Source organism: Nyctereutes procyonoides, unplaced genomic scaffold (assembly GCF_905146905.1).
Source record: "Nyctereutes procyonoides isolate TBG_1078 unplaced genomic scaffold, NYPRO_anot_genome, whole genome shotgun sequence".
NCBI lineage: Eukaryota > Metazoa > Chordata > Mammalia > Carnivora > Canidae > Nyctereutes > Nyctereutes procyonoides.
The window spans coordinates 29,844,705-29,871,087 of NW_026575160.1; the positions used below are offsets into that span (position 1 = coordinate 29,844,705).

Sequence of the window (26,383 nt, forward strand, 5' to 3'; positions counted from 1 at the left end):
GCTTACTGAGTGTGGACCCCATGCCAGCTACTGTACTAAGCACTTCACATGCATCACCTTACTTAACCTTCGCAACAACACTGTGAACAGTTAGATTCCATGTCGTGCTCCAGCAGGGAGGCAGAGTAATAACTTGCCCAAAGTGATACACTAATAAGGGGCAGAGTCCCTTTGTGAGCCCCACGTTCCTAACACTACACATCCTACCTTTCAAGCTAAAATAGAGACATTTCTTTTGTGTCATTATTTTTGTGTCAACAACTACAAACCAGGGGTGCATGAACCAGTTGGCCACTCTGCATGTTTTGGCATAACTCCTTGCCCTTCTGCATGCACTCCTACAGCTGCTACGGTGTCCTTGGATTTGTAATTGATGGTGGCTATTATCTGAATGGACAGGTGTGCGACTGCTTATATTCTCTTGGCTGAAGAGGAAGCAACGACCATTGCTGAAGCAGAAAAGCTGTTCAAGCAGGCCCTGAAGGCTGGAGACGGCTGTTATCGGCGTTCGCAGCAGCTACAGCATCACGGGTCCCAGTACGAAGCCCAACATAGTAAGGCTTTCTCCAGGCTGACGTGTTGGGGGGTCAGAACTGTGACATGATTAATCAGAACGAGAGGTTCAGGCCAGTTCAAAATGTGATTCTCATAGATGAGAGTAAATACTAGTTTTTCTCTTTCTTTTTTTTCTTTCTCTTTTTCTTTCTTTCTTTCTTTCTTTCTTTTCTTTTTCTTTCCTTCCTTTTTCCTTTCTATTAATTTTTTTTCCTTCCCATAAGAGCACATTGCATTATTAATTTATAGCTTCATTACTGTTCACATTCATTTTCAGATTCTCTTTCCTAGTCTTTAGATTCTTAACTCCAGAAATAAGTGGTAATAAGCTTTGATGGTAATCTTTTTTCTCCTCAGAATTCTTATGTATTTCTGTTTATTAGTTATTTCTCTGCCCCATAAGTTAGATAAGGCCTACTTGGGAAACAGGACTTAAATTCGTGTTAATGTAATCCAAGATTTTCTCTTACAAGTCTTCTGCAGCATGGGTTTAAATAGGACAACTAAGAAAATCACGGTTATTGGTGATTATCTCAGTATTTAGCTCATTTGTATTGGCTTCCAGAGATTAAAAAAGCTGAGTTTCTACTTATTTATCTTTTTTATATTAAAAATAGTGACTGCTTTTATTTAAAATTCCTGTTTAAAATGAGGTCTTTCACTTTAGTAAACAGAGGATCAGTTGATATTTTTGGGGAAGGGTATAAAAACAAGACAACAAAATCATTTCTGGAATACCTGGAGCCTCTGACTTGTCAGATTTTTGATTGTTTAAGTAGAAATGTAATAATCCTTCCATTGTCCATTCAGACTTCAGGTTGTTTCCTTCGGGTAGAATTTCTCACCTCATTTTTCCCACCTGCATCTTGGAGAGTAGGACTGCATCTCCTTCGTATTTGAGATTATAAAATTGAATTTTAGTGCTAAACTTGGATTTGGTGCAGAGACTGAGTGCATTAGTCCTTAGGACTAAGGTACAGTGAGATCCTTGATCTTTGTGTATATACATGAGTATGCCCACACAACATAATAATACATGAATTTTATTTGCATTCTGCAGTATGTATGTTAATCAAATCTCTAATCACATCTGTATCTTGCCTTTTTTTAAAATGAATTTTGTAGGCATTGTATAGTAATATCTATTTTGTGAACTAAATGAGAATTAACACATAAAATTACATTATCTATAACTTTAGAAATTTTCTTTATTTCTTTTCTTCTGTAAATTAAATCCTTTCAACCTATTGCCTAAATCTATCCAAAAAATATAATCACATCTTTAAAATAATTTGTAGGCACTTGGCAGATTTTCAGCACACATCTTGTTCTCATTGTTTAAAACTTGAAATGTTAGGACTTGGGTCTTAACATCTTTTAATAGCTGCATATTATACATGTACTTAATCTATAACAGGTGTGTCATATTTTTCTAAAACATGGTAATTTTATTGAGGATTAAATGCATGCATGTTCTCACTGGTCTAGAAACATATCCAAAAAGACATATAATTAAATAAAAGATTAAGATGAGAAGTCGTTAATGTACTTTTTAAGAGCCATTTTAGTGACTATTATTATAACCAGTTAGCTTGTCAGTGCTTTCTCTAACACTAGGGTAGTTTTCATTTTGTTGCGTACTCTATTGTCATATCTGGAATGTGTTATATTGCCATCTAAAATACACTGCTTCAGGGACCTGGAGATGATTATGATGTCACTGGTGTTAGAGGAAGAATAATATAAAACAGGAGTTCAAGATGAGGCTTCTCCAGACTTTAATGTCAAGAAGGAAAAAAAATAGTTCATCAAGATGCAACCTGAGATTCACCTCTTTGCATCTCCACCAAAAGCATGCAGATTTGAAGAATATGGAATTCTTGCTTATAAACCACATTCATTGTGGGTATGTTCATTTTCCCAGCACTTTGTGGCAGATGATTTTATTTATCAAATATTCAACATCCTGATTCAAAGGCATGGATTAGGTAATCAGTCACATGAATTGACCTTTGGAAATCTAAGCACCTTGACTACACTGTATATATTTTACTATTAGCACAGTTACTGTCAGTGCTCCTGGCAGTAAGAAAAAGCCAGAGGAGCACTCTGTTCTCTCTGAGGTTTTCCTTTAAGGGCATGGCAAATGGGCCTTTGTATTTTTTCTTGCTACTCAACTGAAAGCTTTTGTATTTTTAAATTTTGGTATTTTATATTTCCTTCTTCAGGACGAGATACCAATGTCTTGGTCTACATCAAAAGAAGGCTAGCAATGTGTGCCAGAAGACTCGGGAGGACCAGGGAAGCAGTGAAAATGATGAGAGATGTGAGTTTGAATTTGTGTTTGGGAACAGTAGCAATGCACCTGACTTAGAGAGGAGGAGCCGACTGAATAGCCTTTAGCAGAGAGCACCAGTGATGGTGCGGTGGTCCCGTGGGTGCTGGAGCCGGCCAGTCTGGGATTCAGCTCTAGCTCCCAGTGTATTAGATGAGTGATCTTGGTTGGGCAAGTGACTCACTGCTCTGCGCCTGCTTCCTCATCTATAAAATGGGAATAGATAGTGAGAACTTTAACAGTAACAATATTAATAACAAAAATAATGACTGCTTAGGATTGTCGTGAAGATTAAATGAGATAATATATGCAGAGCTTTCCATAGAGTGACTGGCATATTTAAGGAAGTGTCAGTACATGTCCTGGTAATAAAACCTCTGGAGCTGTAGCCAGAAGCCAAGAATGACATCAGCCATTTTAGCTAACTGACTTTTTGTGTGTGTATGGTGTTAGGAAGATTTGAACTGTGGATCTAATTGCTCCCCTCAAGTTTAATAATAGTATGATCTAATCTGATTGAAGTCATTTCAAGCATTTTCCTAGATTCTTGAATCAGGATATTTTATTAGTAGTAGTCAACAGAAGAAGAGAGGAAATAGCTAAGAGTTTTAAAATGAAAGGGAACTAAGGGAGGTTATTACTCGATAAAACGGTGGTTTTTAGGCAAACCGATAGAGGAACTTTGACTTCCACATTTCCTAAAATATTTATTTTTTCATAAAGAAATGGACACCAATGGGAATTGTATTTATAAACCATTTTCTTTTTAAAAACAATTTCAGAAAACTTTTGCCAACATTTCATGCATCTACTGTCTTCCCGAAGTCAGGAGACACAGATAACCTCCTCTTATAAAATTGAAAGAACCAAGGGGCAAGATAAAAGTGGCATCTTGCCCAGTTCTCAGCTTTTGGGTCTGAGAACAGGACTGTGTAAACCTAGTGAGCCTTTTGTCAGTTTATCCCTGGAAGGGCAGTTATTCATATAAATTCCCAGTGGCTCTGGCATGGGGCGGCTGCACTCCAGGCCCACCCCTAGTTATTTCTGCAACTTACAGCATAATGTGGAGGTCGAGTGGGATCTGTGCCTGGGTCTGGCTCCTCCATAAAGCAGCATGATACCCCCCAAACCCGAGGAGAGGAACAAGAGGAGGGAGATTCCAAGATAATTCTGTTTGACTGAAGGTGATAGATGCTTCATGGGCAAAGCCACTGCAAAGGGGTTGTCCCAGGATTAAGTTCTTTTGGTTGGAGGAAGAATTTTAAGAATGTTTGTTATATAGTATAAGTGCTAATTTTTATAAAAGGAGAGTTCTGTAGAGACATGAACTTGCTCTCAAAGCTTTTTAAGTTGCAGAGAAATTTCATCTTTTGACCTAGTGTAAAAAATCAACCAGTCAGTTTGTTTGTCTCTGAAAGAGTTGAAAATTTTATGAAGGATGGGATATTTATCTTCAACTGGCCCAGCCACATTCAGCCTTCTAACAAGGCGTTTTAAATTTATCGCCTCATCTTCACCTTAGTTTAGCTTGGGATGGGCATGCACGGAGGAGCAGATATTGGTGATTTTCTTTACTATATGCTGAAGCAACTTCATAGGAGAAACGAATTGGGGTGATTTTAATTCCAGTTTTTTCTGTCAGTCTCATTCCGATGGTCATCAGTTGTAGTACGTGCATATACGGTTTCACATGATTAAAACCCATACAGCTATGCTATGGTTTGACTTTTATTTAACATTATTTTATTTTATTTTTAAAATATTTTATTTATTCATTTATTCATGAGAGACACACAGAGAGAGGCAGAGACACAGGCAGAGCGAGAAGCAGGCTCCACACAGGAAGCCCGACGTGGGACTCGATCCCGGGTCTCCAGGATCACACCCTGGGCCAGAGGCGGCGCTAAACCGCTGAGCCACCTGGGCTGTCCTTTAACATTATTTTATATTTACAATTCCATTTATTTGACTTAGTCCAAATATAGATCTTGGGAGGAAAATCTGGGATGCAGAGAGCAAGAATAAGCGCTGGGCAGAGTAAGAAAACTTAGATGTGAGTCTCAGCTTTGCTCTTTACTAGCTCTGTGACCCAGGGCAACTGCCTTCTTTTACGGGCTTTTCATTGGTCTTTTGTAAATTGTGGTTAGTGACTCTTACCTAATAGGGTAATTGATGGAAAAATGAGGAGAGTGAAATAAAATAATACGAACACACTTAGCATATGATAGACAGGCTTACATTTTTTTTCCCCTCTTTTTTCCTCCATTATGTAAGTATGATGTAATTTGCTTGACCATTCCCCTGATGGACATTTTGAGATATTTCTGATTTTTTTTCTTGAATTTATCTAACAGTAAGTCAAGCAATCTCTTTTTCTCTCTGTACACACACACACACACACACACAGAGATATATGTACATGTGTATCTGTATTTATATATGTATTTCTTGGGTTACTTTCCTTAAAAAAAAAATCTGTTGTGTTACTGGAATACCAATACATGTTGCCTTTTAACTGGGTGTATAGAGCATCCAGTAGATATGGGCCCTACTCTTGTACCAGTCCTGGGAGGGACACTGTGGGACATTGTGTAGATGTGTTTCTAAGAGAAATATTCATAGTGCTCTTTTCTTTACAAACTCCTGGCACCTGAACGGAGGAGCGGAGGTTGAGGACCTCTCTGTCTATTGAAGCTGCATCTGGTTTCAGCCTGGTGGGAGACAATTGATGGTCAGACCTGACTCTTCCCAGGTCAGGGGTCACACATAAATGGGAACTTCAGTGGGGGTTTACTGCCTTAATAATATGCACATAAACCATCTTGCTGCAAAGGTTTCCCCTGATAAAACACACGCTGGATTCCAGGCAGCCTTGCTGATGAAGCATTAAGGCAGGAGGATCTAATTTCTCCTTAAGACACAGTAGTCCCACCCTCTGTGCATTGGTTGAAACCTTCCTGGAGCGGATTTTAAGGTGGAACCAGAAATGGTAGAGTCAGAATGCCTTCCCTGTAGAAAGTAGTACACTCCTCAAAAACAATTCCCTGGAAATCCCTTCAGGAAGGGAAAACTGTTAATTGGTGAGATAGCCTGAAAGAGAACGAATGGGAATTCTGGGAAGGCCAACTGTAGATGATTATGGATCTAATAAAATATTGATACTGTGAGTAAAATATTAATGAAGTGAGAACGCGGAAGTTCCTTAATGTCAAGATTCATGGCTTCTCACTTTAAAAGCAGCACATTAATATAAAAAAAATAAAAACAACAGATTAATTACTTTGAAGTCTCAAGATGTTTTCTCAAAAAAAAAAAACTAATTAGCTTCCTTTTGCAGTCAAGAATATGGAAGCACCTTATTGAAGGAATGTTTTTGGCAGTGGGTAGAGCTGCCAGAGAGCATGCTGGCTTTTGAATTTTACTATATGGTATTATTTATTATTCAAAATGAAAAGAGTTGCATTTTCTGCTTTTTTAAGTTTAAAGAAAAGTCTTTTGTTCTAATTTTAATCTTGCCTCTTTAACATTTGATATAGGACACAATTTCTTCTTTCTTTTTAACTTTTTACTTTTTAGCTAACCTCAACTTTTGTTGTTGTCCCCCCCCCCCCACACCCCACACCCCTAGTTTTCCTGGCCCTATTTGAGTAGATTTGGAATGGAATTCATAAGGCTGACTGTTTGGTCTGGCCCCTTAGCCATACCCTGTCAGAACTATCGTAGAGAAACTGGCACGGATGGGATTGCTTGCCCATAGGAAAGAACCTAAGAGCTCCTCTTGCTCCAGGTCATTTGGTCTAGAGTAGGGCTTCTCAGTCTTTGTTCAATTGACATTTTAGGCCTGTAAGTTTTTGTTGTGGATATTCTGTGCCTTGTAGGGTATTTAGCAGCATGCCTGGCCTCTACCCACCAGATACCATAGCAACCTGCCCCCTTGTTACTCTCCAGTGTGACAACTAAAAATATCCCTAGATATCTCCTGGGGGGCAAAATCATTCCCATTAAGAACCACTGACTTGGAGAATCCTAAAGTGAGTGGATCTGTTTTGGGGCAGACATTGGGTTTTTATTCAGTCTTACTGTTGGTAGTCTGAGCTCCTACTGTGAGCACAGTGTTCTTTTTTTTTTTTTAAGATTTTATTTATTTATTCACGAGACACACACACACACACACACACACACACACACAGAGGCAGAGGGCTCCTATCAGGAGCCCAATGTGTGGGACTCGATCCCGGGACCAGGATCATGCCCTGGGCCAAAGGCAGACGCTCAACCACTGAGCCATCCAGGCGTCCCGAGCACATTGTTCTAAAACATCCCTAGAATTGATCAGTTCCTGGGACCAGGCTGGTTTGGGAGCTGTTTGTCTTAGATGGGATTACCCAAAGAGATACTCCAGGGCATGAAGAGTAGATGAACTTGAACATTTCGGTGGGATTGTGTTTGGAGTGAGGAGAGAGAGGGGGAGAACATGAGGGCCTGAGGTGGGGTAGTGACCTTCCTTGCCCCTTGTGCATGATTCCACACCACTTTTTGCCTTTCTTCCCTAAAATCCACAGCTCCTTTGACAGTCGACCATAGGCCCTCAGACTTTATCACCTGTTTCCCCTCTCTTTTGTAGTTTTCTGCAGATCTCTGTGTCATTCTCCCTCATTCTTCTTTCACTCTTTCTGCAGCACTGCCTCTTTCAATAGCTTGGCCTCTCATTTGACACAGATCATCACAACCTTCTTGAAACATTTTATTTACTTGCTTTTTAGGAGACCAGGCTTCTCTTCGTTCTCCTAGAGTGTCACAATCCATAGGAAAGTACCCCAAACTTGGTGGCTTAAAGAACAGAAGTGTATTCTCTCACAGTCATGAAGACCAGAAAGTCTGAAACCAAGGTGTGGGCGGGGCCATACTCCCTGTAAAGGCTCTAGGAAAGAGTCCGTTCTTGCCAGCCATCCTTGGCGTTCCTTGACTTGTAGGCATATCACTCCAATCTCTGCCTCTGCCTTCACGTGGCATTCTTTCTTGCTGTATATCTGGGTCTTTGTGGTCAAATTTCCATCTTCTTGTAAGGACACCACTCATGTTGGATTTAGAATTGGATATATGACCTCACCTTAATTGGTTACATCCACAAAGACCCTGTTTCCAAATAAAGTCACATTCACAGAATCCAGGGGTTAGGACTTTAAAATTTCTTTTGGGAGGACATAGTGCCATCCACAATACCAGGTCATATTCTATAAAAGCAAAATATAGGTATTCTGTATATACTTTCAGTCTCTCTAAAAATAGGATAGAAATGTGGATATCAAAGAAAAAAAAATCCACCTACCTAAAATTTGAGCTTAAAACAAACCTGTGACTTGTTTATTACTATGCATGTACATTCCCTAGGGAAGTAACATTATTTTTAAATTAATGTAAATTCAAATGACTTATATTTAGAAAATTATTATAGATGTTCATTATATATCCCTTTTAGGTCATTAGTGGTATCCTATGGTGTGAGCAATTGACTTTTGAGGATTAATTTAACAGCACTAATAGTAAGAGGATGCCCTTTAGATGATTTGTGAAGAGTAGCACTTCTGTTGAAAGCATACTTTAGAAAATATACACCTCTGGGACTAATCAAAGCCTTTGGAGCATTAAGGACTGTTGATTTGCATTTTTGCCTACTTATGATCATGAAGAAAAACCTTCATAAAATCAGTGATTTGTAAAAGAGAACTACTATGCCATTCCCAAGTTGTTTTAAAATCTCATTTTAGGGAATATTCTGTAACAGAAATTCTGTTTTTATTGCATAAAACAATTTTTTGGAAAAAAACTTTCTAGGAGGAAGACTTTAAATGAGTATTTTTGGAGTTAATTTCTATTCTCTTTTATCATTTTCCTGAATCTTAAATTCTAGTTTTGTTCCTTTCTTTTATCTTTCTATTCAGCAAGACATATTATTTCCCTCTATCAATATCCCTCTTTTTCCCCCCCCTTAAAAGTGTCATGAGTTACTGTGGATAACTTGGCTGATGAATAAATTTAGATGATGGTTAGTTGATTGTTGAAAGAAGTAAAGTAACATTATGTGGGGGCGGGGCATGGGAAGAGTAGTATTTTATTTTTTCTAATTTTTATTTATTTATGATAGTCACAGAGAGAGAGAGAGAGAGAGGCAGAGACAGGCAGATGGAGAAGCAGGCTCCATGCAGCGGGAGCCCGATGTGGGATTCGATCCCGGGTCTCCAGGATCGCGCCCTGTGCCAAAGGCTGGCGCCAAACCGCTGCGCCACCCAGGGATCCCAAGAGTAGTATTTTAATACCTTCAGGCAACCAGGTTGAGCACAGTTGCTTTCAGGCTCTTAAGAGAACCAGATAAATCATTGAACTAAAAACAAATTGTACAATGAAATATGTTCATTCCTAGTGAGTGTTCCTGTGGTGATTGTTGGCATGTTTCTAGATTCTGTCTTTGCTGAACTTACAAATAAAGAAAGAAATGAATCTTGAAAGCAAATGCTGTAAATAAAAACTCATTGATCTTCAAAGCTAGACTTTACATGAACCCTTGCTTTCTATCATGACTTGTTTTTCTGGATTGGCCTGAAATGTTATCTAAGATGACTTATTTAGTAAATAATTGGCAATTAGTGATTTACATAGAAAGGAAAAGTGTTTAAGAGCAAAAATGGCTTTGTTAATTATTGGTTTACCTACTTGCATTAGTAAGGATGAACCATGGTTTTATCAGCATTGTATTCTGTATTCACTCTATGAAGCGCAGATGGTAACTAGTCCCCGACGCAGATGAGAATTGTTTAGATATAGTGTTATTTGGGGCAGCCCAGGTGGCTCAGCGGTTTAGCTCTGCCTTCAGCCCAGGGCGTGATCCTGGAGACCCGGGATCCAGTCCCACGTCAGGCTCCCTGCATGGAGCCTGCTTCTCCCTCTGCCTGTGTCTCTGCCTCTCTCTCTGTCTCTGTGTCTCATGAATAAATAAATAAAATCTTTAAGAAAAAAGAAATAGTGTTATTTTATTTACCATTAGCTCTTATTTACACGGAAGTCTTACTTGGACATAATAAATACATGACTGATACATTAACTGTCACTCTCAGGCTTTTTCATATGCTGGGCGCAGATTTTTTGAGGTGATGAGTAGTATTAACTGCTGAGTGAAACCTTCGCTATATATGGCTGGCCCATGAGCAGTTCTAGGCATGTCAGGGCCTGTCCTCCGGGAGATTGATTTAGCGTCCCTCCTCCAAACTCCTCTTCTTGACCTCCTTTCCCAGGTATTGATCTTCTGCTTCTGCTTTATAACTATGTCCATAACCAGTTCTCTTGGAGTCCTGCTCTTCTGCATTTCACCTTCCCCGTACTCAATCCTGGTTCTATTCAGTGGCTCCATTCATGCCCACCGGATAGACGTCTGGTTCCACATCTTCTCTCTTTTTACCCTACAGACCTGGTTTGTTCTTGCGATAGCAGATTGCACCGAACCATTCATCCTTTCATTCATTCAATGAAAATGTATTAAACTTCATTTCATGCCAGGTATAATTAGTGAAAAAACAAAGACCCCTGACCTTATGCAGTTAACATTCTAGCAGGGAGAAGAGACAAAAAACAAACAAACAAACAAAAAAACACACAAAAAGACCCACAGTAATTGTATATTTTTGTAATATATTAAAAATTGATAAATTCTGGTGAAAAACAAAGCAGAGTAGGAAAAGGAGGATTAGGAAAGCTAGCGGGCAGAGAATAAGGAGGCCATGGAAGTCCCAGGTTCGATAGGATCTGGTATGTGTCATTTTTTATTATTATTATTTTTTATTTATTTATGATAGTCAGAGAGAGAGAGAGAGAGAGAGGCAGAGACACAGGCAGAGGGAGAAGCAGGCTCCATGCACCGGGAGCCCGATGTGGGATTCGATCCCGGGTCTCCAGGATCGCACCCTGGGCCAAAGGCAGGCGCCAAACCGCTGTGCCACCCAGGGATCCCTGGTATGTGTCATTTTGCACAGCGAGCATCCTAATTAAAAAGATGACATTTTACCAAAGACCGAAGGAGGTGCAGAATTTAGTCATGTGATGTATGCTCCAAGGCTGTGAGGCAGGAGTATGCAAAAGAGTCCTGGGTGGATGGAGGGATGGGATTGGGTTTGTAGACTGTAGTGGGATAGGGTTTGTGGTCTGTAGTAAGGATTTCAGCTTTTTCTCTGGCTGAAATGGTAAACTTTGCAAGGTTTTGATCAGAAGAATGACAAGGCCATTTTTAATTTTTACAGGATGCTTTGTGCAAGGGAGAAGCAGGGAGATCAATCAGAAGGTTCTTATATTAATCTTGGTTAGAGACAACGGCTACTCGGGCCAGAGCAGTAGCAGAGGAGGTGGCGAGAAGTGGTCAGATTCTAGATATGTTTTGAATGCAAGGGCCAACAGTATTCGCTAATTGATTAATATGCCCTGTGAGAAAAAGTCAAGGATAGTCCTAAGGATTTTGTCTCATGAAGAGAAGAGTTTTTATCAGTTAGACGTGGAAGCCTGCAGATAGAACAGTTTTTGGGCAAGGGTGAAGGGGAGGAAGGTTAAGAAGGATAGTTTTGAACATGTTAATTCGAGAGAACATATACTCATTTTTATCTTAAATAATTGCTTCTTGATCTTTCTGTGGACCATAGCAAATTTTTGCTTGGTTGAGATGAGGAAACCATTAAAAAGACAAAGAGTAACGGGACGTCTGGGTTTGATGGACTCTCTTCTATAATACAGTTGGTGAGGAACTCTCATCATAAGTACCACTCCGTTTCAAAATGCCAGCAAGATACACCTGAAGTGGTTGCAGAGAAACCATGACCATAACAATCTTGTAAAATATATAAGACAGCGGCATGTGTATGTTTAGCTTGCATGTGTGTAGATTTCTGTTTCTTACCATTTTCACTTAATACTGTTTCTCAGGTCTGTCCATTTTTGCTCTAGGGACCTCTAGTATATAGTTTGTAGTGGGATTGCTGGATATGACGGCATATGCGTATGGGATTTCATTTCATTATGCCCTGTCAGTGCACGCTCCAGAATGGCTGTGTCTATGACTGTTTAAATTCTCATCAGTGATACATGACTGTGCCCTTATATCTCAATACGAGGCTGTTTTAAGCACTATATATGTTATATATATTTCAAATTTATTGCATATAACTATGCATAATTATTTCATCATTAAAAAATACCGTGTAGGGCAGCCCCTGTGGCGCAGCGGTTTAGCGCCGCCTGCAGCCCAGGGCGTGATCCTGGAGGCCCGGGATCGAGTCCCACGTCGGGCTCTCTGTATGATGCCTGCTTCTCCCTCTGCCTGTGTCTCTGCCTCTCTCTCTCTCTGTCTCTATGAATAAATAAATAAAACCTTAAAAAAAATACCATGTAGTTTTTTCTTCTCTTTTTATTTTGTATTCTGTTTCTTTGCTGCTTTTTACTTTTATTTTCCCTGATTAGGGGTGTTTCTATTTTATTAATCTTTTCAAAGAACTAGGATTGGGTTTTATTTATTTTCTCCAGCCATTGGCCTTGTCAGGAAAAGACATTTTTGTCTTTATTCCAGTTTTTTCTACAAATATTTGTACTATTTTGTTCTCTTTCTCTTCCCTCATTCATCCTGTGTTTATTGCCTTTTTTTTTTTTTTTACCAATTTTTAGGTTGAACACTTAGCACCATTGAATTTGATTGAAATTGAATTCCCTTTCAATTTCATCTTATCCCATATAGTATGTGTTTAGTTCCTTGCCATTGATTTGTGATTTTTTTTTAATGTTATGCTTAGAGAACATAGATCATACAGTACTGATTTGGGGGGAATTTATGGATGCTTTCCTTTGAGGCCTAGTATATGGCCACTTTTTATAAATGTTATATCTATTTAAAAGTCGGTATGTATTTACTAGTTTGAACTTATTATTCATGTTATTTGAATCTTCTGTATGTTAACTTATTTTGTCTGCTTGCTCTATGAGTTTCAGAGAGGAATATGATAGAATATTCACCATTTTTTATTTATTTGTTTTTCCTACATTCCTTAGTTAATTGTTGCTTTATATATTTTGATGCTATATTGTTAGATGCGTTCTTGTTGATTATTCTGTCTTACTGACACAGCATTAAGAGTATATAATGCCCCTCTTTTGTCTCTTACTTTTTTTCTGCCTTGATTTTCTTTTTAACTTGTATTAAAAGTGAATGTTCTAGCTTATGTGGATTCATATTTAGTTCCAATTTTTTTAAAGTTTTTATTTATTTATTTTGGAGAAAGAGAGCGTGAGCAGGGGGAGGGGCCAAGGGAGAGAGAGAGAATCTCAAGCAGACTCCATGCAGAGCACAGAGCCTGATGTGAGGCTCAATCCCAGGACCCTGAGATCATGACCTGAGCTGAAACTAGGTCAGATGCTTAACCAACTGAGCCACCCAGGCACCCCCCCCATTTTTTTTAAGAGTGCATGGATATTAAGGGTGGGAGGGCAGAGGGAGAGGGCAAAAGAGAATCTTAAGCAGGCTCCGTACTCCGTGCAGAGCCCAACATAAGGCTCAATCTCAGGACCCTAAGATCATGACCTGAGCCAAAAATCATGAGTTGGATGCTTAACTGACTGAGCCACTCCAGTTCCAGATTTTATAATCAAGTTTTCTGTGACTTTTTGATGGACCATTTGGATCTGTAAAATTTTTGCCAAATACTGTCTTTATTAATTGTAGAGTTTTGTACCTTTGGTTGATATGTTTTTCCCATTTGTGTTTATTGTCATTATTATTTTGTTTAGTCATTTTTGCTGTTTTTCATGTTTGTATCTGTCATACTTTCTGTCTTCCTTTCTTCTCTTCCACTGAATGGATCTGCTGGTTAAACATTAAAAATTTTTGTTTCATTCTTTTTGTGGTCCCTACTTAGTAAAATCTATACTTATATTTATGTTTCTTGATCAGTTATTAAGCTTACCAATATATATTATCTTCTCCCTAATGATACACTTAACTTAGCCTATAATTGTCCCCTCTCTAGACTCATATAGCAACCAGGGAAACTTTATCCAGCTCTTTCCTCTGTGAAGATGTACAGGAAGGACCTTTGTCTCTCTGAATAAATAAAAATAAAATCTTAAAAAAATAAGACAGTAATATAATTGAGAATGATAGTGTGTGTGAGTATCTACAGGAAGGGCAGTATCTGTGAGATGTACAGGAAGGACCAATATCTGACTGACTGTTGGTTTGGCAGGGCTGCCTCTGACCAGAAGCCAGTGAAGCTGTTGACTTCTAGGATGGACAGAGAGACAACTATTGGAAACAGACATACTGGCTGACCTGGCCTAGCAGGAACAGAAACCAAAGAGACAGTAAAGCCAGCGATGCATGTGATGACCAGAGAGGCCAATGAACTGGGTCTCTCGGGTTTCCCTTTTTAATAATCGATGCAAAAGTATTACATATATCTCCTTCCTGGACAGTTGTCTGTCCTACTTATGAAGAGCATATACTCTGACAGCTTTCTCCCTTTCCCTGGGCCAGGGAACACTGTCTTTGTGATTCAAGAGCCCATGGGTGCACAACGGTACTTTCTGAGACCTGAGTCTCATGGAGCCCTTTAAATATAAGCTTAGTCTCTAGTAGGGCACCCTCCTAATACTCTCCCACTAGTAACATTTTTATTGCTTAAGTAGAGTCAAAAAAGTTCTCAAATACTCTAGACTCCTCTCTTTGCTTCACTTTTCACATTCAGTTAATGTGTACAGGTCTTGTAGGCTTCTCTGCCAAAATGTGTACACAGTTGTACAACTGCGCTGCTGTGATCCTCATTCAGGTCACTGTCATCTTTCATCTGAACTGTGCGGTTGGTTTCCAGGCTTCTGCTCCTGCCCTTGTAGACTCCTTTCTCAGGAAGTAGTGAGATGTGTTTTAAAACTCAGATCAGAACTAGTCATGTTCCTACTTAAAAGCCTTTAGTGATTTACTCTTACATTTAGAATGAAATGCAGACTCTTTATAAGGCCTATAAGGCCCTATATAATCTACTCCCTGCTTACTCTTCCGAATTCAGCTTATGGTATTGTTTTCCCTCATTCACTAGGCTATAGCTACATTAGGTTCTTTCTGAGTATTCCTAGTTTGCTTGTTTCTTCCTTAGGCACTTTGTGCAGACACTTGTCTTTGCCTGGAGTACTCTGCTCCAGATCCTCACTGGGCTGGGTCCAACTTGTCATTTAAGCTAACCTAGAATATCACCTTAGAAGAGCTTTCCCTGATACCCAGGTGTAGGAGCACAGTGCATATTGGGCCCACACCCGCCCCATGCACACACACTCATAGATACTCACACTATCATTCTCAATCATATTACTTATTTTTTTTAAGATTTTATTTTTATTTATTCATGAGAGATACACACAAAGAGGCAGAGATACAAGCAGAAGGAGAAGCAGGCTCCGCAGCAAGCCTGATGCAGGACTCAACCCTGGACCCTGGAATTACGCCCTGAGCCAAAGGCGGATGCTCAACCGCTGAGCCACCCAGGTGTCCCAACTGTCTTATTTTTTTTTTTATTGCCCTTCCATTTTTGAAATCTTGTTTATTTGTTCACCTACTTATTGTCTACATTGCCTACCTCCACCAGAAAGTAAACGCCACAAGGACAGGAACTTTATTTTGTTCCCTGGTACATGACAGCTTCTCATTTAATTTTGTTGAACGAGTGGATGGATGTATAGTTTCCTGGGTGGGGAATAGACAGGAGTACTTCCCACCTACGCCCCACCAAATGCAAAAGTGAAGACCTGACTGAGAATCACAACCCCCCCCCCACCTTAAGAGCTCTTTTCTGTCCTGAACAAATGGAAGTTTATTAAGTTTCTTTAGCAAATGCTTGTCTGATTATAGATTAGGCAAGATTTCATTTCTGTCTCTTGGGTAGGTATGAGAAGGCTGCTCACCCCAACTGTTATATGGCCGGGTGTTCAGTTATGTATGGTTACTGTCCGAGAACCCACTCTTGCTCTCTGTCTCTGCCACTCCCAGTGTGGAGTCTCTCTGAAGAAGAGCTGCAGCTTCCTCAGCTTTCTCTGCTATGGTTTAATCAAGTCTCATTTGTAGTTTAGGGAAATTTGTCTTAGGGAAGTAGTAGTCTTAGGGAAATTTGTTAAAATCTCTCATTCAGTGGCTCTGCCAGCCACTCCTCCTATCCCTGTTGTTTTCATCACAAATACAGATTTTTCTTCTTTTGTAACACTTCCCTATCATTTTCATAGGTTTGTGGGAGGGAGAGGAGGTAGACATATTTGTTTAGTTTTTCATCTCAATTTGTAAGTTTTCATCTCAATTTGAACTTTTCCTGAGTTCTTTTACTACAGTGATGTAGAATGCATACCAGCTTCTTTTTTTTTTAAGATTTTATTTATTTATTCATGAGAGACACAAAGAGAGAGACACACAGACACAGGCAGAGGGAGAAGCAGGCTCCATGCGGGGAGCCCGATGTGGAACTCGATCCCGGGTCTCCAGGACCACATCCTGGGCCGAAGGTGGCACTAAACCGCTGAGCCACCCGGGCTGCTCTCATAACAGCTTCTTGTGTAGACTTGGAGTCAATGTGTCAATAAATAACTCTTTGCTGTTTTCTTACACCCCTGATTTCAAAAAGGGAAATTTATTTAGAGTTTTCTCTAAAGAGTAAGAGTTCATTTTATGCTGCTGCATCTGACAGTATGTCCCTTTCACAAACATAGAAATGTTACTCTTGTCTGCTGTAATTTCGTTTTTCGATCTTGCCTTCTATTCTTCAGTAATAGAAACACTCACATCCAAATGCTCTGGGTTTAATTTAATGGGTCTTGGTGGAACAATCTCAGTGGATTGTAAGTCCAGTTTGAGAGATTTAAGAGGTAGAGTTGAAAGAAATTGGAAATTCATTAGAAAAATTTCTTCTGTTTTTGTTTTTACATTCAGGGCATTGGTTGTAGTGTGAGAGAGCATGCAGGAAAACTCGTGGATGACTTGAATTTCTAGCTTGGAAAACTGGAGAGGCAATGGTACCATCACGAGGATTGAGATTGTAGTATAAGTACGTGGTTTGGGGGAGGTGGGAGAACAGGAGGAATTTAGATAATGCTACTTTTGCAGTAGCAAGTCATTGCAGTGGAAATATCTAGTAGGTGGTGGGATATATAGACCTTGAGCAGAGGAGACCTGGGCTGGAAGAAGTTCTGGGAATGATCAGCATGGAAGGTGATTAAAACCATAAATGAGGATGAGGTCATCTAGGGAAGAGTGAATAAAAAGAAGTGACTAGTGAAGTAGATAGAAAATCTAGGAGAATATTCTGTTATGAAAACCATAAAGAAAGGAAAATGAATATGAGATCAGAACAATTCTTATCATCATACTTGTCATAGATTACATATTCAGTGAATATCACGGAGAAAATATTTATTACATTTTAGTCCAAAGAAGTGGTTGGTAATTTGGCTAAAGCAAGATCAGTGAGATGTACAGGCTGAAAATAGATGGCATTGTATCGTCAACTGTGAGGTAACACGTCTATTGGAGATGACTCTTGCAATAGGCTTTAAATATAAAAGGAGAAGAAAGAGGTGATCATAACTAGAAGGGAACATGAACCTGAGCACGTTGGGATGTTGATGGAAAAACACCGAGAAGAAAGGGAGAAGTTGGACATATATACCCAATAGAGGGGCATCGTTGATAGAGTGAAGTCCTGAGGAGTGTACAGTGTTGAATTCCAGAGCACAGGAGGGAAGGAAGAGTCTAAAGGAGGGGTTCCATACATGGCCGGCAGGGATACACAGGTCTGGATGCAGATGGGGATTGTGATACAGAAATAGGGCTAAAGAATGGAGGGGGGGCCCTTCCTGTTGACTGGTTTTCTTGATTAAATTAGACGACAAGATGTCCCGCTGAGAGTTAATTGGGAGGACTGTGGAGAGAGTTATGGAATGTGGGAGAGAAGTCACCAGAGACATTTACTAGAGGTGTGCTAGGCAGTCTCAGCCCCGCAGAAGTTGGAGATCATTGTATTTTAGTTCTTTCAAACCTTACAGTTGTGTTCTTCAGCCTGGATGTTGGGGCAGAAGTGATAGACATCTGCTTTGACCCAAGGTCAGGTGTTACTGGGTGAGTGAAATGGACAGGTAAGGATGTCAGGTGCTTGTGGTAAGATGATGAGCCATGGGCTCTCTAGGTGGGAGAGAGGGGGAAGGGAGGCAAGGAAGGTAAGAAGGGACGATGGATTCATTGTTTCCAAAAACAGGCGTCTATTGAGGGCCTGCAAGGTGGTGGTCCCACTTCTAGGCACCCAGTACGTCACGGAGAACAAGACAGCCAGCAATTACAGATGCCTTGGAACAATTATTACTGAAGAGGGGACGTGGGTGATAAAGACAATCACAGACTGTGGTGAGCACTATGAAAAAAATAAAAAGGCTGCTGTGACAGAGGGTAACCAGGAGGGGCTACAGAACAACATGTTACAGAGAAAGAGCTCATTCAGAGACCCTGGAAAGAATTGGACAAGAATGAAAAGGAGTCTGAGGTGAGTAAAGGGAAGGACAGAATGAGATGAACTTGAAAAGGCAGGCAGGAGCTTTGTCACTTAGGGCTTTGCAGGAAATAAGGGTTTCGATTCATTGTTAAGTATAGGGGAAACTGGTTAACACATGTAATGCAGGGGGGGGGGTTAACCTCACTGATGTGTTTTAGCTACATTGTTGAGAATGGAGGGCGAGGATGAGAACGGGAATCCAGGTAAGCAGTTAGAATAGCAGTCTAGGCAAACCTGATGAGGGTTTAGAATTGGGGGTGGTCATGGAGAAGTGGATGATTTTGAGATATATTTGGACATAGAATCCATAGGATTGTATTACTAAGGCAAATTTTATTGGCTCTACTTTCAAAATATAGATAGAGTCCTACCACTTGTTACTGTGTCCACAGCCATCCCCTTGGTAGGGCCTGAGGTTAAAAGTAAGAATATGCAGGGATTCCTGGGTGGCTCACTGGATTAAGCACCTGACTCTTGATTTCAGCTCAGGTCATGATCTCAGGGTCATGAGATCGAGCCCCAAGTTGGCTCCCTTCTCATAGGCAGTCTGCATGAGATTCTCTGTTTCCCTCTGCTCCTCCCCACCCACATGCTCTCTCTCTCTCTTTCAAATAAAAATAAATTTTTGAAAAAAAAAAGTATGCAGCCAGGTGACCAAATCCTGATAGAAAACATGATTGAATGATGGTGGCAAGTGCTGGAGCATTATGGCATGAGTTTCAGAAGCGGAGGAACTGTCACCCAAGGGCAGGGCTGAGCAGTAATGGCCTGGATGTGCTTTGGGAAACTAGAAGAAGCCAGCCTGACATTCTTCGTGGTAGACACAAGGTTTTTTTTTGGGGGGGAGGGGCGGGAGGAATGGAGAATTAGCTGCAAGAAAAGCAGTGAACTTAGGTTTGTGTTGCATGAACGTTTCATGGAAGTGTGGGGGGAATTTGTATATCGTGAGCTCAGGTTCCAGCAATAGAGTGGAAAGACCTGGGGAGGAAAGGGAACACCAGAAGGCAGAGTGATGACAGAGCAGTGTGGGGATTAATGTCAAAGGTTGAGGTATTGACCTTCTGCCCGTTGCTATAAAAGAATCTTTCATAATACTTGACTTTCAGCATGACCCTGTTGTGAGATCTCTGCCAGGGCGAGTATTTGTTAACTGTGCCCCGGATAACCAAATGAGTTAATCTCCTGACTAGGGTTATTTACCATTACCCATGTGAATGTGGAAGGGTGTGTGCCAAACACAGTTATTGTGGTTTTGGCATGAAAAAGTCCTCTCTGACAGTGATTGTTGGCTGGTGTGTTCAGTTGCTCGTTGAGGCCACTCCTGGAACAGGAGAGCAATGCCATGTCATCACAGAGGGAAGGGTGCTTATCGTCCTGTTTTCCGTTACTGGGCCTGCTTCCAAGCCATTTGAAATATGCATTAAGTCGTTCAGATTTGTTCATGATCTCAAGGCCAGGGTACAGCCCTATTGAATCTGTTTAAGATGATAAAGGAAATGTTTTACTCAAACTGTTACCTGTCAGTTTTAAGGAGGGTACAAATCATTCTCTTCCTCCAAACAGGAAACTTCTTCCTGCCCTTGTCTCCAACTTCACCCTTGCAGAAATTTTACATTCACATGATAACGTGGATAATACAATGGTGCTATCAGACCCTTGCTTTTGGAAAGGAAAGTTCTTAGACATCTTCAAGGGCAGTAAAGAATTGCCAGCGAGGAGGGTAGAAGTTAAAGGAGAGAATCATCTTGAAGAAGATTCCTAAATTCTTTTATTTTTAAGATTTTATTTATTTATTCAAGAGAGACACACACAGAGAGAGGCAGAGACACAGGCAGAGGGAGAAGCAGACTCACCATGGGGAGCCCGATGTGGGACTCGATCCCTAGACCCTGGGATCACGACCTGAGCCAAAGGCAGATGCTCAACCACTGAGCCACCCAGGCGTCCCAGATTCCTAAATTATGACCAGGGTCATGCTTTTTATCCTTATCTGATTGAGGATTAAATGCACGAGAGCATTTTATACTGGAAATATTTTTGTTAGGATCTGCATAAATGCAAAACTTGTCTTGTTCACTAGCAAATCCAGGGAAGATTTCTCTTTCAGGAATGAATGGAGTGTACTTTTGATGAGAAAAGTAGATAAGTATTTAGGTAACCTTCCAACCCTCTGAGTCATTACAGAACTATCAGATGATTTGCATCGTGCCTACAACTGTTTCTGTCCTCAGTTCAGTTATTGGTGATGCGTTTATTTACATTGTGGGCTCAGTTTCATGAAGAACTAGCTAACTGGTGATGTAATTGTCCACACAGATCATGTATTGATCATATCACTTTTCAATAGATGCAGCTTAATATTTTCCTTTAGATCAGCTCTGAAAATGACATTTTCTTATTAATATCTGTCCAAGCCTCTCACACTGCATTTTATAGTGATCTGTGCAAATGGAACTCTCCGAGGTCTCTCAGGACTCTGGCAAACAATTCGTTCTTTCCTTTCACGGCCCTTAGTGTCAGTAAAAATCACTGATGAAGTAATAGCCATGCGATACAAAGTGTCTTTTCTATTTTCTGTTTATGCCCTTTTTTTTGAAGCTGTAATTAAATAATGTCAAACTTGCAAACATAACAAAATAGTATCTGCTGTTTGAATATAATACAGGCCAAATTCTATAAACTTTAATTAAGTCAAGCTTGCATTGACCTCAGAAGGAATCTGGTTGAGGATCTCTTTTAATTACCTCTGCCTTAAAATATGTAAGAATCTTCACATTGCTTTTCTCACTCATTGAACAATACATGGATAGCTAAACTAATAGATACAAATCAAACTTGAAAGGTTTAAACTGTTGTTTTCATCCTGTAAGTCAGCTGAGAAAAAGCATACAGACTGCAGTTCTAAATTATGTCCATAGAGTATTTCAAATCCAGTGAATTAACTCTCCTTTTTTTTTTTCTATTTGAGCTCGTAAATGTTAACCTCAGAAGTGCCTCAGATTCTTCCATTGAAATAAACTTGAACTGACAATAGCCAGATGATGTAAAATTGAAACTGAAATTCTATCCTTGGCCCATCCCATGTTCTTCCCCATAGGTATTAGAAGAATCGTAGGAGAGTTAGTGTTTTCATTGTACGTGAACTGTAATATTTGGGCAAAGCAGGGCATATAAATTACTGACTGCCAGGAGAAAGCAATTACCAGCATAGAGAAGATAGCTGGCAATAAATAAACAGAACTATGCTAGATAGTGAGTGAGTTCAAAGATTTATTTAGAATGACTTAGTTTATAGGAAACAGGCCTTTATATTTATCATATGCCTTCATTCAAGTTTCTTAATAGAAAGGCTAATTACACCACCAAAGCCATTTCTTTTTTGTTCAGTATGTTTAAAATAAAGAAATAATTGGGGATATGCTATATTGCACAACTAAAACCACAAACAAAACTAGTCACTCACAGCAAAACAAGCAAATAGCACTTGGAAAATGCAGTGTACCTGGGTACACATTGTGTAAGGATGACGGCTCCCATTTGTCAAGCTCCCACGTGTGTCTGAGTGTGCTGTGAGCTAGGTGTTACCCCAGTCTTGCAGATGAGACAGATCGGCTCCAGTGGTGCTAAGAAACTACTGTCCCTGAATGGGAACCCCACCCCATCCGATTACGAAGGCGGCGGTGCTCTTGGCTTCTATAATGTGCCACCACCTCTTCCACGATGAACCCTTTCCAGCAACCCCACTGCTATGTCCAATGCCTTCTTTTTTATTTTGAAAACGATGTACCATGGGAACCTTTGTAGTTCTGGTGAAGAAGCAAGAGGAATTTTTATGAGGGAAGAGTTTTCTCCCAAGGTGCTCTACACCAACCTCCACCCCCAACGCTAAGGGTTAGAGAGGGGGGTAACTTACCTTACAGTAGGCTTCACTCTGAAGCATCCCTCAAGGTGAACTGACACTCTTCATACCACATCTGTCAGTGGCCCAACTTTGGAATTCAGGTGGAGGAGAATTAAGAAGTGGGACTCAACACTGGTGGTTCATTCAAGATTGGATCATTATCCTGCTTTCTTAGGATTCAAGTGCAGTGTATTAAAATCTATTAGATCATTTTTTTTTGGAGGAAATTTTTTAAGGAAATTCTCTAAATGTTGTTTAGCCAGATATTGACTTTTTCTTAGATGCTATCAATATTTTAAGGAACTGCAGAGTCCACCCCTAAGTGGAAGTGATTGTGCTTCAAAAGGCAGTTAGAACATAGAAAACAAAGTGTAACTGATGAAAATTGAACTGTTCTCGACTTGAAGAATTACAAGTGAAAAGGACGGATAATGAACTTCTAGTTTCAGGAAGCAACTTTAAAATACACACACACACACACACACACACAAAATAAATAAATAAAAATAAAATACACACACACACATAAATACAGAGAATAATAAAAATAGCATCACTGCCCAGAATTAAGTGTAACTAATAATAAATAGTAATAAATTAATTAAAAATTCTGTCATCTTTGTTCATCTTTTCTGAAAAGAAATGAAACATTATAATAAAACATGAAGCTGTAGCCCCCAAGTGATCACTACCCGCAGGTGGCCTCCTTTGAAGCACCAGCAACTTTGTTATTTCCGTTTGCTCTCCATAATGTACTCCCATAAATAACATGTAGGATTGTATGCGTTTAAATATATGCTATATTCTACAGAGTGTTTCTTAACATCACTTAGTATCTTTCTGCATTGAGATATATTAGGCTTAGTCCATTCCTTTTGCGTGCTGAACAGCATTTCATCATGTGCATATACCCCACTCGATCAGTCCGTTCCACTGGTCATAATGGTGCTCCCCATTCTGCGTGGGTATCACAGAAGGCACTGCTCAGAAACTTCTGTGGATGGTTTTCAGGGAACAGAGCTGGACGCAGAAGTATTCTTATTTTTATTACAGTCTGCCAAATCAGGTGTGTGTAAGAGATGTTATGTTTTCCAAATGTACTATCACTATGAAACTTTTCTTATGAAGAACTTTTATTTTTTTTAAATTTATTCCCGTTAACCAGGAGTTCACAAACTAGTGCCTAAAGGCCAGATCTGGCCCCCTGCCTGTTTTGGTAGGTAACTGCTTACTGCCGCTTTCGTCCTACCACGTCAGAGTTGAGCAGTTGCAAGAGAGACCGTATGGCTCACAAAGCCCAAGACATTGACTCGGTGATCTAATATTCAGCCACATGAACTGATAAATAAGAGGATTTTAGAGGGTGACAGAAACCATGGGAAATAGGCATGTGAATGGGATGACGACATTAGAGAAGGCTGAGAGCGTGCCATATGAGCTGAGACCCGGGACATGAGGCATCCACGGCTCAGAGAGGTTAAGTGGTTTGTGATGTCACATGGGGAGTAAGTGGTAGGAGTGAATTTTAATCTCAGGATAACCCCACCTATGGGGCTCTTTCCTTTATAATACAGTTGTCTTCTAATCTTATAAACGCAGAACAAAGCAGGTAGGTAAGTGTAGCAGAGAAGCATAAGCAAAATGGTTTAGTTCTCCTGGACTTGGCAGGGCAGAGCCTGGGGTGCTGATGTGTTGAAATTTGGAATCGGTACTGATGACTGGGTTTGAATCATAGTCCCAGCACTAACTTTGGCTGAATCACTTAAATTTGCAGCCTTCTTCTTCTTTTTTTTTTTTTTTAGAGGGGCGGGGGTGGGAGGGAGCTCATCTGTAAACTGAGGAGGGTGTTTGGATGATCTCCGCGGGCTCTTCTGGCTCTCACTTCCTCTGATGCTGTGACTTTAGGAGGTGGCATTTGATCTGGGCTTTGGAGGGTGGGGTGATTTTGACAGGCTGCCTTGTAAATGACAGGAAAAGGTATTCCAGGTGGTGAGAACAATTTGAGCAAAAACACAGTGGATAGTAACTGTGTAGTTAGGAACACTATAGGAAGAGTTCTGGGAATGGTGTACAATAGTCTGATCTGACAAGGCTAGAGTTTGATCCTATAGAAGACAGGAGACGCAGGATGCATCTGGCACTGAGCTGGGGGAGGGTCTAAAATTATGCTTAGGAGCTGGGGACTTTGTCCTTGGAATTTATAGGATTTGAAAGGTCTTGGGTCTTTTCTTAAGCATCTCTGCCCATTGACTAGTCTCTGTCTATGTGACCAGTTCCAGTGATGAAGACTTCTCTAGATCATCTGTTCCATTTTCAGACAGCTTTAAGTGTTAAGACAGTTTTTCATTACATTGAGTCATAGTTTATGAGTTCTAATGATATCTTTTCCAAGGTGTAGATAAAGGCATTGGAACATTTTAAATGGTGGAGGAACATGTTCAGGGATATGTAACCCAAGGGCCTGAAGTAGGCCTATTGCAGCACACATATAATATGTACCCCAGAGGTAGAGATAACTTTTAAAAGCCTTTATTTAGAAAGCATTCCATTCATGAAATGTGTATGCACTTATGTTGGATCAGTCAGTGACCAAGAATCTGGTGATAAGCCAGGATTCCTATTCTCACACTCTTCCCAGACTCATGGGGAAGATGGACCAGTAGACCATTGTGACAAGGCCTCTGGGATTTGGAGCAGGAGCACTTGACCTGGCAGATAAGAGGCGAAGAGTCAAAGGGTAGGTAAGGGTTCCTGGAAGTTAAGGAGCTGTCTAGATTGATCAAGGAGGTAGAAGGGCAAGCACTCCAGGGATGGGGAGCATGGAGATAGAAATGTGAATGAATGTGTCCTATTTAAGGAACTAAAAACTGTTCTGTGGTGGGACCACGTGTCTATGTAGGGAAGTAGCTGGGAATGAGGCTGGCGTAGTAGACGGAGACCGGTTGTGAGGGGCTGTGTTGCTATGATAAGGATTTTATATTCTGAATTTGATGAGAAGCCAATATTTTTTCATATGCATATGTATATATATGTGTGTGTACATAAATATACATATACATGTGTATATATATGTATTTGAAATATATATATGAAAATACATGTATATATATATATATATATTTTTTTTTTTTTTTGTGAAAGAGAGAGAGAAAGGGTGAATGAGCACAAGTAGGGGAAGGAGCAGAGAGAGAGTCTTAAGCAGACTCCACACCCAGCAAGGAGCCCAGCGTGGAGCCCAGTTGCACAATCCTGAGATCATGACCTCAGCAAAATCAAGAGTTGGACGCTTAACCAACTGAGCCACCTCGGCACCCCACCAATATATTTTTTAATTGAAGTATAAATGACATATAATATCTTCTTAGTCTCAGGTGTATATTGTAGTGATTCAATATTTTTATACTGAATGAAATGATCCCCAAGATAACTTGCTACCCTCTGTCATTGTACAAAGTTATTACAATATTATTGACTTTACTACCTTTACTGTACATTACATCCCCTTGACTGACTTCTTTTATAACTGGAAGTTTGTACCCCTTAATCCCCTTCTCCTTTTTTCTCCCACTCCCAGCCCTTCCCCACTCTGGTAACCAACAATGTGTTACTTATATCTATGAGTCTGTTTCTGTTTTATTTTGTTTATTCACTTGTGTTGTTTTTTAGATTCCACATATAAATGAGATCATAGGGTATTTGTCTTTCGTTGACTTATTTCACTTAGCATAATCTTCTAAGTGAATCCATCCACGTGATTGCAAATGGTGAGGTTTCATTCTTTTTATAGCTGAGTAATACCTCCTTTATCCATTCATCTATCAATGGACACTGAATTGCTTCCATATCTTAACTATGGTAAACAAGGCGGCAAACCTAAGGGTTTGCATCTCTTTCGGTGGGTATTTTCATCATCTTCAGTTAAATACCTAGAAGTAGAATATCTGGATCATATGGTAATTTTATTTTTAATTTTTTCCCATACTGTTTTTCATA

General features: G+C 40.0%; 1 protein-coding gene across 10 annotated transcripts in view; it reads left to right on the forward strand.

Moving 5' to 3' along the window:
- The window catches only part of ST7 (suppression of tumorigenicity 7), a 240,472-nt gene that overhangs the window by 149,177 nt on the left and 64,912 nt on the right, over positions 1-26,383 (forward strand). For all 10 annotated transcript variants that reach the window (XR_008663026.1, XM_055314566.1, XM_055314568.1 and 7 more), the window contains 2 exons: positions 400-554; positions 2,784-2,881. Coding sequence is in view for 9 of the 10 variants with exons in the window: in XM_055314566.1 (XP_055170541.1) it covers positions 400-554; positions 2,784-2,881 (253 nt within the window). In the remaining variant the exon portion in view is untranslated. The remainder of the gene's footprint in view (positions 1-399; positions 555-2,783; positions 2,882-26,383) is intronic.